This window comes from Macaca mulatta, chromosome 3, assembly GCF_049350105.2.
Source record: "Macaca mulatta isolate MMU2019108-1 chromosome 3, T2T-MMU8v2.0, whole genome shotgun sequence".
Lineage (NCBI taxonomy): Eukaryota > Metazoa > Chordata > Mammalia > Primates > Cercopithecidae > Macaca > Macaca mulatta.
The window spans coordinates 104,613,040-104,627,300 of record NC_133408.1 but is presented as its reverse complement, the minus strand read 5'-3'; the positions used below and the strand labels follow the sequence as shown (position 1 = coordinate 104,627,300).

The 14,261-nt window shown below is 38.0% G+C and overlaps 1 protein-coding gene across 2 annotated transcripts in view; it reads left to right on the top strand.

Annotated features, from left to right (window-relative positions):
• Nucleotides 1-14,261, top strand: part of STK31 (serine/threonine kinase 31) — a 134,803-nt gene that overhangs the window by 18,170 nt on the left and 102,372 nt on the right. For both annotated transcript variants that reach the window (XM_015133895.3, XM_077996988.1), the window contains exons 5-6: nucleotides 7,774-7,848; nucleotides 9,606-9,764. In XM_015133895.3, coding sequence (XP_014989381.3) covers nucleotides 7,774-7,848; nucleotides 9,606-9,764 — 234 coding nt within the window. The remainder of the gene's footprint in view (nucleotides 1-7,773; nucleotides 7,849-9,605; nucleotides 9,765-14,261) is intronic.

Sequence of the window (14,261 nt, the reverse complement as noted above, 5' to 3'; positions counted from 1 at the left end):
TGCCAGTTCTCAAAGGGAATGCTTTTAGATTTTGACCATTTAATATGATATTGGCTGTGGGTTTATCATAAATAGCTCTTATTATTTTGAGATATGTCCCATCAATACATAGTTTATTGAGAGTTTTTAGCATGAAGGGCTCTCGAATTTTGTCGAAGTCCTTTCCTGCATCTGTTGGATAATCATGTGTTTTTTGTCTTTTGTTCTGTTTATATGCTGGATTATGTTTATTGATTTGCGTATGTTGTACCAGCCTTGTTTCCCAGGGATGAAGCAGATCTGATCGTGGTGGATAAGCTTTTTGATGTGCTGCTGGATTCGGTTTGCCAGTATTTTATTGAGGATTTTTGCATTGATGTTCATCGGGGATATTGGTCTAAAATTCTCTTTTTTGTGTGTGTGTGTGTCTCTGCCAGGCTTTGGTATCAGGATGATGTTGGTCTCATAAAATGAGTTAAGGAAGATTCCCTCTTTTTCTATTGGTTGGAATAGTTTCAGAAGGAATGGTACCAGCTCCTGTTTGTACCTCTGGTAGAATTTGGCTGTGAATCCGTCTGGTCCTGGACTTTTTTTGTTGGTAGGCTATTAATTATTGCCTCAATTTCAGAACCTGTTTTTGGTCTATTCAGGGGTTCAACTTCTTTCTGGTTTAGTCTTGGGAGGGTGTATATGTCCAGGAAATTATCCATTTCTTCTAGGTTTTCTAGTTTATTTGCGTAGAGGTGTTTACAGTATTCTCTGATGGTAGTCAGTATTTCTGTGGGATCAGTGGTAATATCCCCTTTATCATTTTTTTATTGCATCTATTTGATTCTTCTCTCTTTTCTTCTTTATTAGACTTGCTAGTGGTCTATCAATTTTGTTGATCTCTACAAACAACCAGCTCCCTGATTCACTGATTTTTTGAGGGGTTTTTTATGTCTCTATCTCCTTCGGTTCTGCTCTGATGTTAGTTATTTCTTGCCTTCTGCTAGCTTTTGAATGTGTTTACTGTTGCTTCTCTAGTTTTTTTAATTGTGATGTTAGGGTGTCAATTTTAGATCTTTCCTGCTTTCTCTTGTGGGCATTTAGTGGTATAATTTTCCCTCTACCCACTGCTTTAAATGTGTCCCAGAGATTCTGGTACATTGTGTCTTTGTTCTCATTGATTTCTAAGAATATATTTCTGCCTTCATTTCGTTATGTACCTAGTAGTCATTCAGGAGCAGGTTGTCCAGTTTGCATGTAGTTGAGTGGTTTTGAGTGAGTTTCTTAATCCTGAGTTCTAGTTTGATTGCACTGTGGTCTGAGAGACAGTTTGTTATAATTTCTGTTCTTTTACATTTGCTGAGGAGTGCTTTTCTTCCAACTATGTGGTCAATTTTGGAATAAGTGTGATGTGGTGCTGAGAAGAATGTATATTCTGTTGATTTGGGGTGGAGAGTTCTGTAGATGTCTATTAGGTCCTCTTGGTGCAGAGCTGAGTTCAATTTCTGGATATCCTTGTTAACTGTCTGTCTCGTTGATCTGTCTAATGTTGACAGTGGGGTGTTAAAGTCTCCCATTATTATTGTATGGGAGTCTAAGTCTCTTTGTTAAGTCTCTAAGGACTTGCTTTATGAATCTGGGTGCTCCTGTATTGGATGCATATATATTTAGGATTGTTAGCTCTTTTTGTTGAATTGATCCCTTTACCATTATGTAATGGCCTTCTTTGTCTCTTTTGATCTTTGTTGGTTTAAAATCTGTTTTATCAGAGACTAGGATTGCAACCCCTGCCTTTTTTTGTTTTCCATTTGCTTGGTAGATCTTCCTCCATCCCTTTATTTTGAGCTTATGCACATGAGATGGGTCTTCTGAATGTAGCACACTGATGGGTCTTGACCTTTTTTTTTTTTTTTTTGAGACGGAGTCTTGCTCTGTTGCCCAGGCTAGAGTACAGTGGTGCGATCTCGGCTCACTGCAAGCTCCACCTCCCAGGTTCACGCCATTCTCCTACCTCAGACTCCTGAGTAGCTGGGACTACAGGCGCCCGCCACCACTCCTGGCTAATTTTTTGTATTTTTAGTAGAGATGGGGTTTCTCCGTGTTAGCCAGGATGGTCTCGATCTCCTGACCTCATGATCTGCCTGCCTTGGCCTCCCAAAGTGCTGGGATTACAGGCACGAGCCACCGTGCCTGGCCGGGTCTTGACTCTTTATCCAATTTACCAGTCCATGTCTTCTAATTGGAGCATTTAGCCCATTTACATTTAAGGTTAATATTGTTATGTGTGAATTTGATCCTGTCATTGTGATGTTAGTTGGTTATTTTGCTCGTTAGTTGATGTAGTTTCTTTCTAGCATTGGTGGTCTTTACAATTTGGCATGTTTTTGCAGTGGCTGGTACCAGTTGTTCTTTCCATATTTATTGCTTGCTTCAGGAGCTGTTGTAAGGCTGGCCTGGTGGTGACAAAGTCTCTCAGCATTTGTTTGTCTGTAAAGGATTTTATTTCTCCTTCACTTAGGAATCTTAGTTTGGCTGGACATGAAATTCTGGGTTGAAAATTCTTTTCTTTAAGAATGTTGAATATTGGCCCCCCACTCTCTTCTGGCTTGTAGAGTTTCTGCCGTGAGATCTGCTGTTAGTCTGATGGGCTTCCCTTTGTGGGTAACCCGATCTTTCTCTCTGGCTGCCCTTAACATTTTTTCCTTTATTTCAACTTTGGTCAGTCTGACAATTATGTGTCTTGGAGTTGGTCCTCTCAAGGTGTATCTTTGTGGCGTTCTCTGTATTTCCTGAATTTGAATATTGCCTGCCTCGCTAGGTTGGGGAAGTTCTCCTGGATGATATCCTGAAGAGTCTTTTCCAACTTGGTTCTGTTCTCCCTGTCGCTTTCAGGTACACCAATCAGATGTAAATTTGGTCTTTTCACATAGTCCTATATTTCTTGGAGACTTTGTTCATTTCTTTTTTTTCTCTAAACTTCTCTTCTTGCTTCATTTCATTCATTTGATCATCAATCACTGATACCCTTTCTTCCACTTGATCAAATCAGCTACTGAAGCTTGTGCATGCGTCACGTACTTCTCATGTCGTGGTTTTCAGCTCTATCAGGTCATTTAAGGACTTCTCTACACTGTTTATTCTAGTTAGCCATTCGTCTTTTTTCAAAGTTTTTAGCTTCTTTGTGATGGGTTTGAACATCCTCCTTTAGCTTGGAGAAGTTTGTTATTACCGATCATCTGAAGCCGCCTTCTCTCAACTCGTCAAAGTCATTCTCCCTCCAGCTTTGTTCCATTGCTGGCGAGGAGCTACGTTCCTTTGGAGGAGAAGAGGTGCTCTGCTTTTAGAATTTTCAGCTTTTCTGCTCTGGTTTCTTCCCATCTTTGTGGTTTTATCTACCTTTGGTCTTTGATGATGGTGATGTACAGATGGGGTTTTGATGTGGATGTGCTTTCTGTTTGTTAGTTTTCCTTCTAACAGTCAGGACCCTCAGCAGCAGGTCTGTTGGAGTTTGCTGGAGGTCCACTCCAGACCGTGTTTGCCTGGGTATCACCAGTGGAGGCTGCAGAACAGCAAATATTGCAGAAAGGCAAATGTTGCTGCCTGATCCTTCCTCTGGAAGCTTTGTCTCAGAGGGGCACCCAGCTGTATGAGGTGTCATTCGGCCCCTACTGGGAGGTGTCTCCCAGTTAGGCTACTCGGGGGTCAGAGACCCACTTGAGGAAGCAGTCTATCCGTTCTCAGATCTCAAACTCTGTGCTGGGAGAACCACTACTCTCTTCAAAGCTGTCAGAAAGGGACGTTCAAGTCTGCAGAAGTTTCTGCTGCCTTTTGTTCAGCTATGCCCTGCCCTCAGAGGTGGAGCCTACAGAGGCAGGCAGGCCTCAGAGGTGGAGTCTACAGAGGCAGGCAGGCCTCCTTGAGCTGTGGTGGACCCCACGCAGTTCGATCTCTCAGGCTGCTTTGTTTACCTACTCAAGCCTCAGCAATGGTGGGCGCCCCTACCCCAGCCTTGCTGTTGCCTTGCAGTTTGATCTCAGATTGCTGTGCTAGCAGTGAGCGAGGCTCTGGGTGTGGGACCCTCCGAGCCAGGCGTGGGATATAATCTCATGGTGTTCCGTTTGCTAAGGCCATTGGAAAAGCCCAGTATTAGGGTGGGAGTGTCCTGAATTTCCAGGTACCATCTCTCATGGCTTCCCTTTCCTAGGAAAGGGAATTCCCCAACCTCTTACACTTCCCGGGTGAGGTGATGCCCCGCCCTGCTCCGTGGGCTGCACCCTCTGTCTGACAAAGCCCCAGTGAGATGAACCTGGTACCTCAGTTGGAAATGTAGAAATCACTCGTCTTCTGCGTTGCTCATGCTGGGAGCTTCAGACTGGAGCTTTTCCTATTCGGCCATGTTGGAACCTCCCTCTCCTCTTTTCTTTATAAATCTTGAGTTTACTTTTATTCGTTGAAAAGAATCTAATGCCAGTTCTCCCTTCTATATTAATGGAGAATGAGCGTGCAGATAAGTGTCTCTATGTGATACCTTGACAGGTTTCTTTCAGATGCTGTGTCTATAAAAATTAGCCCATCCTGAGACCCATCACTGGAGCCAATCCATTCCTCAATTTTTAAAATATTTTTTATGGGGGTATTTACAGGTGTCAGCCACTGCACCTGACCAATGACTATGTTTAATATTATTAAAAATTAAGACATACTCCTTTTCTTCTATTGAATATAATATTAATTATATTATCAGAAATTTATACAAGCATCAGTAATAGGCATCTGATTTTAAGTGATTAATCAGCTACTTCTGATTGTTCATAAATGGATTATACTTTGTCAGTTTTCCTTAGTGATCTAAGTGGTTCTCTTCCTCTGCCACCATGTAGGAGGGTCACAGGCTGTGAATAGTGGAGTTGTGGGAGGAGAAGATTGGGCCCAGGCACAATGAGAATGAATATGTAGTTTTCGCTATGTCATGAGGACAGATAAATCTATCTGGGATAGATTTGTATGTTTTGGTGGTTGTATTACACAAACAAAGCCACGAACTTCGGATTCTTCACTTTGTTGAGTACCAGCTCTATTCTTGGACATAAGTGTCCCTAGCCCTGCCTCACCTGGTTTGCAATAAACCGTTGCATTTCTGTCACTTACCTTATACCAAATTATTAATCGTATTGTGATGTTATTACAAAGCCTTAATTAAAGTTGATTCAGTCTTTTGCAGGGATTGAAATGGGTTAGGACTGTTAATTGTCAGCTATTTTTTGCTACTACCCCTATTTACTTACCAGAAAATAAAGTAAGAGGGTTGGGAGAGAGTACCATACTATTACTGCTCTCTCTTGTCCTTCAGTTGTTGAATGTTAGTTGAAGAAACCAGAGTAAATTATGAATTGAATACACTAATCCTTTGTAGCATTTGAACTGTTATTTGTTTGTCTGAATTTATGTGTACTGTATTGTTCTGGTGAATAGGTTTGGTGTTTAGGTTTCATAAAATAAATCTGTGGATTTGCCCTAGTTCAGAGTGATACATTGAAATTAATTTTATAATCCGTAACTTAAAGCAGTGTTCTTCAGCCATTTTTCTCATTATTCCCTCCTAAGGAGCATTTTTAGACTTGTTTTCTGCCTAATGGCCTAATGGGCCTTCTCCCCTTCAGATATTTTACTGCTACAGATCTACAGTATATAATAACTATGTTATCAGTAGGGTTGAACTTTGGAGGGCTATAGACCATTGTAATATTTAAGATTTCCAACTCTCCATAAGAACCACTTTTCTTCCCCTTAGGGATATTGCTCCAATTGAGACTGTATGATTTAAAGTGGTTAAGGCCAGGCATGGGGGCTCATGCCTGTAATCCCAGCACTTTGGGAGGCCAAGGCAGGAGAATTAGTTGAGGCCAGGAGTTCAAAACCAGTCTGGGCGAGATAGTGAGACCCTGTTTCTCAAAAAAAAAAAAAAAAAAAAAAGCTATGTACGGTGCGTGTGCCTGTAGCCCCAGATATTTGGGAGGTTGAGGTGGAAGGATTGCGTGAGCCCAGAAGTTTGAGGCTACAGTGAGCTATGATCATGCTGCTGCACTCCAGCCTGGTCAACAGAGTAAAACTTTATCTCAAAAAAGTAATTATCAGCCTGCAGTGATTTTTGTATCCTTCTCAATTCAATCATGTCTTACTTCATTTTTGTTACTGTGAAGGAATACCTGAGACTGGGTAATTTATAAAGAAAAGAGGTTTATTTGGCTCATGGTTCTGTAGGCTGTACAAAAAGCATAGCTCCAACAGAGTATAGCTGAGAGTTAGACTTAAGTGGCATGTATTTCGCATGTTTATGTTTTTAAAAAATTATACCAGTTATGTCTTCAGACATTAAAATAGTATGATTTTAAGTGTTTGATGCTTGTATCTTCTAAAAAAAAGTTTTTTTGCTTTTTATACAATTCTAACAAGGGACTCAGTGTGCTTCCACAAATGGTAGAAGGTGAAGAGGAGCCAGTGTCTGTAGATTACATGGTGAGAGAGGAAGCAGAGGGAGGAAGAGGTGCCAGGCTCTTTTCAACAACTAGTTCTCTTAGGAACTACGAGTGAAAACTCATTCACTTCCACGAGAATGGCACCAAGCCATTTTTAGGGATCTACCGCTACTATCCAAACACCTCCTACCAGGCCCCACCTCCATCATTGGGAATCAGATTTTAACATGCAATTTGGTGGGTGATATCCATCTAAATCATAGACACCTTCAGGAGACATTTGGCAGTGTTTGGAGACATTTTTGCTTGTCACAACTGGAAGTGGTGCTACTGGCATCTAGTGTGTAGAGGTCAGAAGGGATGTTGATAAACGTTTTACAATGCACAGGGCAGAGGACAGCCCCATTCTGCTTCTAAACACAAACTCATCCAGTCCCAAATGCTAGTAGTGCTAAGGCTACTTTGAAGTTCGATAAAATGAAAGCCAGCCTGGGCAACGTGGTGAGACCTTGCCTCTTAAAAAAAAAAAAAAAAAAAAAAAAGCCCAGGCATGGTGGTGCGTGCCCATGTTCTCAGCTACCCTGGGGACTGGGGTGGGAGGATCACCTGAGCTTGGGGAGGTCAAGTTAGCAGAGAGCCATGATTGCTCCACTGCACTCCAAGCCTGGTGACAGAATGAGACCCTGTCTCAAAAAAAAAAAATAAAAAAAAAATGATTGAAAGTATGTAAATTTTCTCTTTATTCTTTTATTAAACATCATTCAACTGAAATATAAAATAAAGTTCAGTATTAAAGATATTATCTAATTTAGTTTTATCTACTTAATAGCACTAATCTCCTTATACATAAAGTAAAAAGTATGAAATCTTTCTTGGTTGGTAGCAAATGTGGATTCCATTGTAGTTGAGAGTTAGACTTATGTGCCATGTACTTGGCATGTTTATGTTAAAAAAATTGTACCAATTATTGCCTCAGACATTATAATAGTATGATTTTAAGTGTTTGATGCTTGTGCCTTAAATTTTTTTTTTTTTTTTTTTTGCTTTTTATACCCCTCCCTCCTCATTTTGGAGATGCAGAATAGCATAATGAACTCTGAAGTCAGAAGTTTGAATCTTGGTTCTGCAGTTTACTAGTTTATGTCTTTGGGTACATGGTGGCATAAACAAAGTACCTGCCTCATAGGATTGTGAGAATTAAATAAGTTATGTATAAAGTACTTACTGACATATAGGAAGAGCTTAAATGCTAACCTTTATTCTGATCTACTCAGCATGCTTTGTACTTCATTAAGATGCCAAGTAATTTTGCTTTCTTTTCTCTTTGTAGATTTATGGTGGATTATTTTCTGAAGATAAGTGTTGGTACAGATGCAAAGTACTGAAAATCATCAGCGATGAAAAGGCAGGAAATTAACTGTTCATTTTTTTTTTTCTTTAAGAAATATTTATTGTGGCTCCAAAATTTGATGTTTATTTACCCCATCATTGCTTATTCATAGTAGTGATATCTGGTTCAGTGATTAAAACACGGAAGAAATTAATTGCTAAAAAACATGTTGTTTTATAATCACCTCAGATTATTCAAGAATAGGTTATATAATATGTAGGTTATTTTTGGTGCCTAGTTCTTTTTGTCTCAGTTCTTTTTTCTTTGAGACGGAGTCTTTCTCTGTCGCCCAGGCTGGAGTGCAGTGGTACGATCTTGGCTCACTGCAACCTCCTCCTCCCAGGTTCAAGTTATTCTCCTGCCTCAGCCTCCCAAGTAGCTGGGATTACAGGCGCCCACCACCACACTGGCTTATTTTTGTATTTTTAGTAGAGACAGGGTTTCACCCATGTTGATGAGGCTGGTCGGACTTCTGACCTCAGATGATCCGTCCACCTCAGCCTCCAAAAGTTCTGGGATTACAGGAGTGAGCCACTGTGCCCAGCCTACCTCAGATCTTAATAGTTATATTTGGTTCTTGCTAATGAGTAAATTTTAAATGTTTTTTCTATTAAGCTTTATGAGTAGGAGAAGAACATTTTGATTGATCCTTCTGAAGTTAGGTATATCTTTTATTTAGTTGATGTGAATATTGTTAATAATAATGATTGATTTGCCACTTTCTTGTGCCTGGGTTATGTGGTGAGTTTTCTTTGCGTTAAGCTTTTTTTTTTTTTTTTTACATTGTGAATTCTTGGAGGATTTTTAAGAGGATTTAGGGAGATAGAATTCTGAATAGCTGTTTGGTGACAGTTGCATATTGCAGGCTGTGTGAAAGCACCTCTGTAGGATTTCCTTTAGTGTTTTTTCTACACCTGCTTTCTGTACTTAAATTATAATATGTATGTTTTTACTGAACCTGGGAAAGCGATTAAGGATAAAAGATAAAAAGTTAAAAATATGTATGTTTTATAAATATTTTCTTTGGTGTAATAAGATGCTAAGATGTAACAATTTGATTAGTATTCTGAATAACTTGGTTTAAAAAAAATCTCATTTTTTGCTGTCTTAGGTAATGGTTTATTTTAGTGGAATGGAACTTTCTAATTGACCTTTCTCCTGTGATTTGACAACTGGAGATGATATTTTGCATTTGCTTTTCACTTGGCTTTAATTTTTTAAATTAAAGGGCAACGTGATGTTTGACCTTGAAATAACTATTTTTCTTTTTTACTTTTTAAACGGATGTAGAGCTGGAGGTAAGGGTGGTGAATCTGATTAGTTTACATGGTCTACCTGGAGTGAGTTTAATTGTATCAAAGGAAGTTTGATAACTTTGCCTTTCTTTTCAGATTTTATTCTTTCCAACTTGAAATTGAATTGAATGTTGCTTGATTTTAACATTAGGAGAAACAGGAGAGGGCTGTAAGCTTCATAGGTTGATGTTTATTTAAAGTATCAATTGTCTAAAAACAAAAAACACCCTAATGAGAAATGGTACTGTTGGAATTTAACCAGTAGCAAGTAAAGAAATCACTGGAATTTCATGGACTGTGGATTTTTTTTTATTTTGAAGATATTATTAGAGAGCTATTTCTGAATGTATTTTGTCATTTTGAGATAAGAATGCTATTTTGATATACAGGTCATTAACAGAGAGCAGCAAATTGGTGGTTTCTTTGTAAATATTTAATCTGGGGTCAGTATTAGTATTTGTCTCTTATTTTTTCCAGTGTCTGGTGCGGTACATTGACTATGGAAATACTGAAATTCTAAATCGATCTGATATAGTTGAAATTCCTTTGGAGCTGCAGTTTTCTAGTGTTGCCAAAAAGTATAAACTTTGGGGACTACACATTCCTTCTAATCAAGAAGTTACCCAGTTTGATCAGGCAAGTCATGGATTTTAAATATTTTTGCTAATGAAAGTAAAACTATGTGCTTGAAACAAAATGTAAGTATAATTAAATTTTACTTGAATAGAAAAGTCTGTATAAATTAGTGAAAAATAGGAATTATAATTAGAAAGCAATTACATATTTATACTCATTTTTGCTAGGTAAACATTGAACAGGTAAGAATAACATATACATATGTAATATATATAAATAGTTTCTTCTGATGTTTAAAAGGATAGTCTTTTTTTTTTTTTTTTTTTTTTTGAGATGGAGTCTCACTTTGTTGCCCAGGCTGGAGTGTAGTAGCGTGATCTCGGCTCACTGCAACCTCTGCCTCCCAGGTTCATGCAATTCTTCTGCCTCAGCCTTCCGAATAGCTGGATTACAGGCCTGTGCCACCATGGCCAGGTAATTTTTGTATTTTTGGTAGAGTCGGGGTTTTACCATGTTGGCCAGGCTGGTCTCGAACTCCTGACCTCAGGTAATCTGCCCACCTTGACCTCCCAAAGTGCTGGGATTACAAGCATGAGCCACTGCGCCTGGCCAAGGATAGTCTCTTATATGATGGAGAAAATAATGAATGCAGTTATTTCTATAATTGTTTTGGGAAGGTATTTATTAAATAAAAGTGATCTTGACCTAGTCCTGATCATAAATACCACAAATTTGAAATTAACGGGGTTATAATCAGATTTTATCATTTTGGCCGAGGCTGATACTATTTGATGTAAAAATTGGCAGCAGATGTTTTGCTCATGTGGCTTCTAGTTCATATTCCTTTCCACTGAATTTTGGGTTGGTAACCTAATTCTGGAAGACATTCGATAATTTCAGGGGTAGTCTTACAGGAATCCTACCTCTTTTAAAATCTGTTGTACAATGATGATTCTTTTGGTAAATGGTAATGCTGGTAAGAGATATTACATTGCAAAGTAATCAGGTTTGTAATTATTATAATAGCAGCTCAAGTAGCTCATGTGGAAAACAATGTAATCATTGTACGCATTGTAAAGAAATTAATTAAAATTTAATTAATTAATTGAAATTAATTAAAAATTAATTAATTGAAATTAATTAAAATTGCCTCTTTATTTTCCTTTGAGAATCTTGTAGGTGTGTTGGGTATAGTTTTGTATGCTATGTAGTTACTTACAAGAAACATTTCTGTACATAAAACTCAGGCTTTCATAAACATGAAATACAGATATTATAAAATTATACCCTAAGTTTCTGGCTTAAAATCTAAAGTTTGTTACTTTCTTCTTTAATATAAATGCTTTGACCAAGGTTGAGGAGGCTTGTTTTGGATTTCTTTCATGCCTAAAACTCTAAAATCTTGTTTACAGACCTTAGAATATTATCTGCTCTCACTTTATTTTACATATAGGGAAATTGTAGCCTAGAATAATTAAATGACTTCAAGTCATGAAGCTAATTAGGGAAGAGCTAGGCCTAGAACTCAAGTCTATTGTTCTTTTCATAGTAAGATGCACAGATTTGTGTTGATTGAAATACACATGAATCAAGTGGGAAAAAGACATTAAAAAAAGTTAATTTTAGAATTGAATGAATAAACTGAAGCTGAGAATGTTTTTGTATGTTTCAAAGATTCTTTATAGATGGTACTGTATATAAACATTTATATATATATATATTTTTTTTTGTTTTGTTTTGTTTTGTTTTGTTTGGGGGGGATGAAGTCTTGCTCTGTTGCCTAGGCTGGAGTGCAATGGCATGATCTCAGCTCACTGCAACCTCCACCTCTTGGGTTCAAGCGATTCTCCTGTCTCAGTCTCCTGGTAGCTGGAATTACAGGTGCCTGCCACCATGCCCGGCTACTTTTTGTATTTGTAGTAGAGATGGGGTTTCACCATGTTGGCCAGGGTGGTCTTTGAACTCCTGACCTCAAGTGATCCCCCCACCTGTGCTTCCCAAAGTGCTGGGATTACAGGCATGAGCCACCCGGCTAAACATTTGTATTTGGATGCTTAGTTCAGTAAAAAGATCATTGATTAGAGTTAAGCTAATTGGCACACAATATTTTCTGGAAAAAAATGAACTATTCTTGAATAGCTCTGCTTAAAAGGCCCATGTTTAGTTATTAATTCTCAGTCCAAATTTCAACTCTAATCTTTTATATGAAGTCTTTGCTAATACCCACTTACCCGGTCCTCTGTGGTGTTTTAGTCACTCCGTATATAAAGCCTATAAAGTTGTAATTTTTTCCTCCTCTACAAGCCTAGTGAGTTTGTAGAGATAAGTATTCACTTTTCTATGTCTAATTTCCCTGCCAGGTAGGTGTTAGATGAGCATCAGTTTATCTAGCATTTGAATAAATAGATGAACAGTAGGGATTCAGTAACAACACAAATGCCTCCCTCCTTCCCCTTTTCCAGAAGGTGTCCTGGGCACTGAAATTCCTTCACATTTTTAACTAACACTTTCACGCTATGCTACGGCACAGTCAGAATCGACACCCAGAATGGTAGTTTGCTGAAGATCAAGAATATTACGTTACTGTTCCTACGTGCCTGACTTTAAAAATTATATGTAGAGTAAGGGAATGAGAGCTAGAGCTTGGAATTTGTGTTTAACAATTTAAAGACCTTTTAGCTTGTTTTCTAATATATACAAGCAAAATTCAGAGGAATAAAGTAGAGAGCAAATGATCCTTTCTTGTTTCTGAATGAAGCTTACCAGCTTGGAAAACAGAATGAAATATATTTCTAAAAAGTGACATTAATCTTTTTTAATGATTGAAAGCCTTATGTTCTAAACCAATGACCAGATTTACTTTAAAAAGTTAAGTTTTGCCAAGTGCAGTGGCTCATGCCTTTAAAGCCCAGCACTTTGGGAGGCTGAGGTGGGTGGATGGCTTGAGTCCAGGAGTTTGAGACAAGCCTGGGCAACATGGCAAAACCCTGTCTGTACAAAAAATACAGAAAAATTAGCTGGGCATGGTGGTACATGCTTGTAGTCCCAGCTACTCGGGAGACTGAGGTCCGAGGATTGCTTGAGCTTGAGGGGTCAAGGCTGTGAAACCCTGTCTCAAAAAAAAAAAAAAAAAAAAGTTTAGTTTTATACCTTTTAAATACCTAAATATATATTTTAAGTGCAGATATATATCTCCAGCTCATAAGGGTTAGTGGAAAATATATTTCTTATGATAAAAATTTAATGTTTATATGTTATATATATACAAACATACATATTTTTGGTAAAGTATAGTATTAAAACACCCATGTATCATATACTCTGTCATTCTTTTTGTTAGTTGGAACTGAGGAAGACTCAGATTTTACTTCAAGTTCAGAGTTCTGTGTTTATGATTATATATGATTCAGGGAGAATCTGTTTGAACAACTTCGTACTAATTGTGATTGGTGATTGTAAGTAAAATGAATTTGAATTCAGAGAGAAATCTAAAATTAGATTCCTGCATAAAAATTCTATGCAAGGAGTAATGGACCTTTAGAACATTCAGCTTTAGGTAATTGAAACTTTTGTAGAAAATAGGTTATTTCCATTTGAATTCACATATTGCCCAAAGACAGGGTTCCTTGAAATATTAATAATTCCACATATACCAGCAATAATTTTCAAAGACTTCCTAGGGGCATAAGTTGTTCTTGAATTTTTAGATAGACTTTTGATAATAAGAGTTGAAACCAAGGGTTTTTGTGTGAAAGAGGTTAACTGGAAAACTACATCTAATTGATTAAAATCCTAACATATATTTCAATTATTTACATTCTGAGGTTGTTAGCTTTGCCTGCTTGATCCCATTTGATTGGTGATAACTTCTGGACCTCATTTGTTATTTATATTGATATTCTTGGTGAATTCAAGCCTCTTGATATGTGTATATTTCTGAATTTTATGCCTTAAAAAATTTATAAAACCTGTGTTTTTGTTAACCTAAAGTATTTTCTTATTTTGTTTTGTGGATTTAAAAAATTATTTTTTCACCTAGGCACGGGGTGTGTGCCTGTAATCATAGCTACTCAGGAGGCTGAAGTGGGAGGATTGCTTGGGCCCAGGAGTTCAAGACCAGCTTGAGCAAACATAGCAAGACCCCATCTACAAAATTATTTTTTTCTTTTTTTTTTTGGGTAGTGATAGTTGGTGATTCTTGAGCATATGTAGTTTGAGTCTCCTTCTCTGCCCCTTCAGTTGCATCCTTCTAGGCCCAGGTATCCTTAACCTGGTGTTAAAATAAATGTGTCGGCCGGGCGCGGTGGCTCACGCCTGTAATCCCAGCACTTTGGGAGGCCGAGGTGGAGGGATCATGAGGTCAGGAGATTAAGACCATCCTGGCTAATACGGTGAAACCCCGTCTCTAGTACAAAATACAAAAAAATTAGCTGGTCATGGTGGTGGGTGCCTGTAGAGCTGAGATCACGCCACTGCACTCCAGCCTGGGTGACAAAGCCAGACTCCATCTCAAAAAATAAAAAATAAAAAAAAATGTGTCCCAATTAAATAATTCTT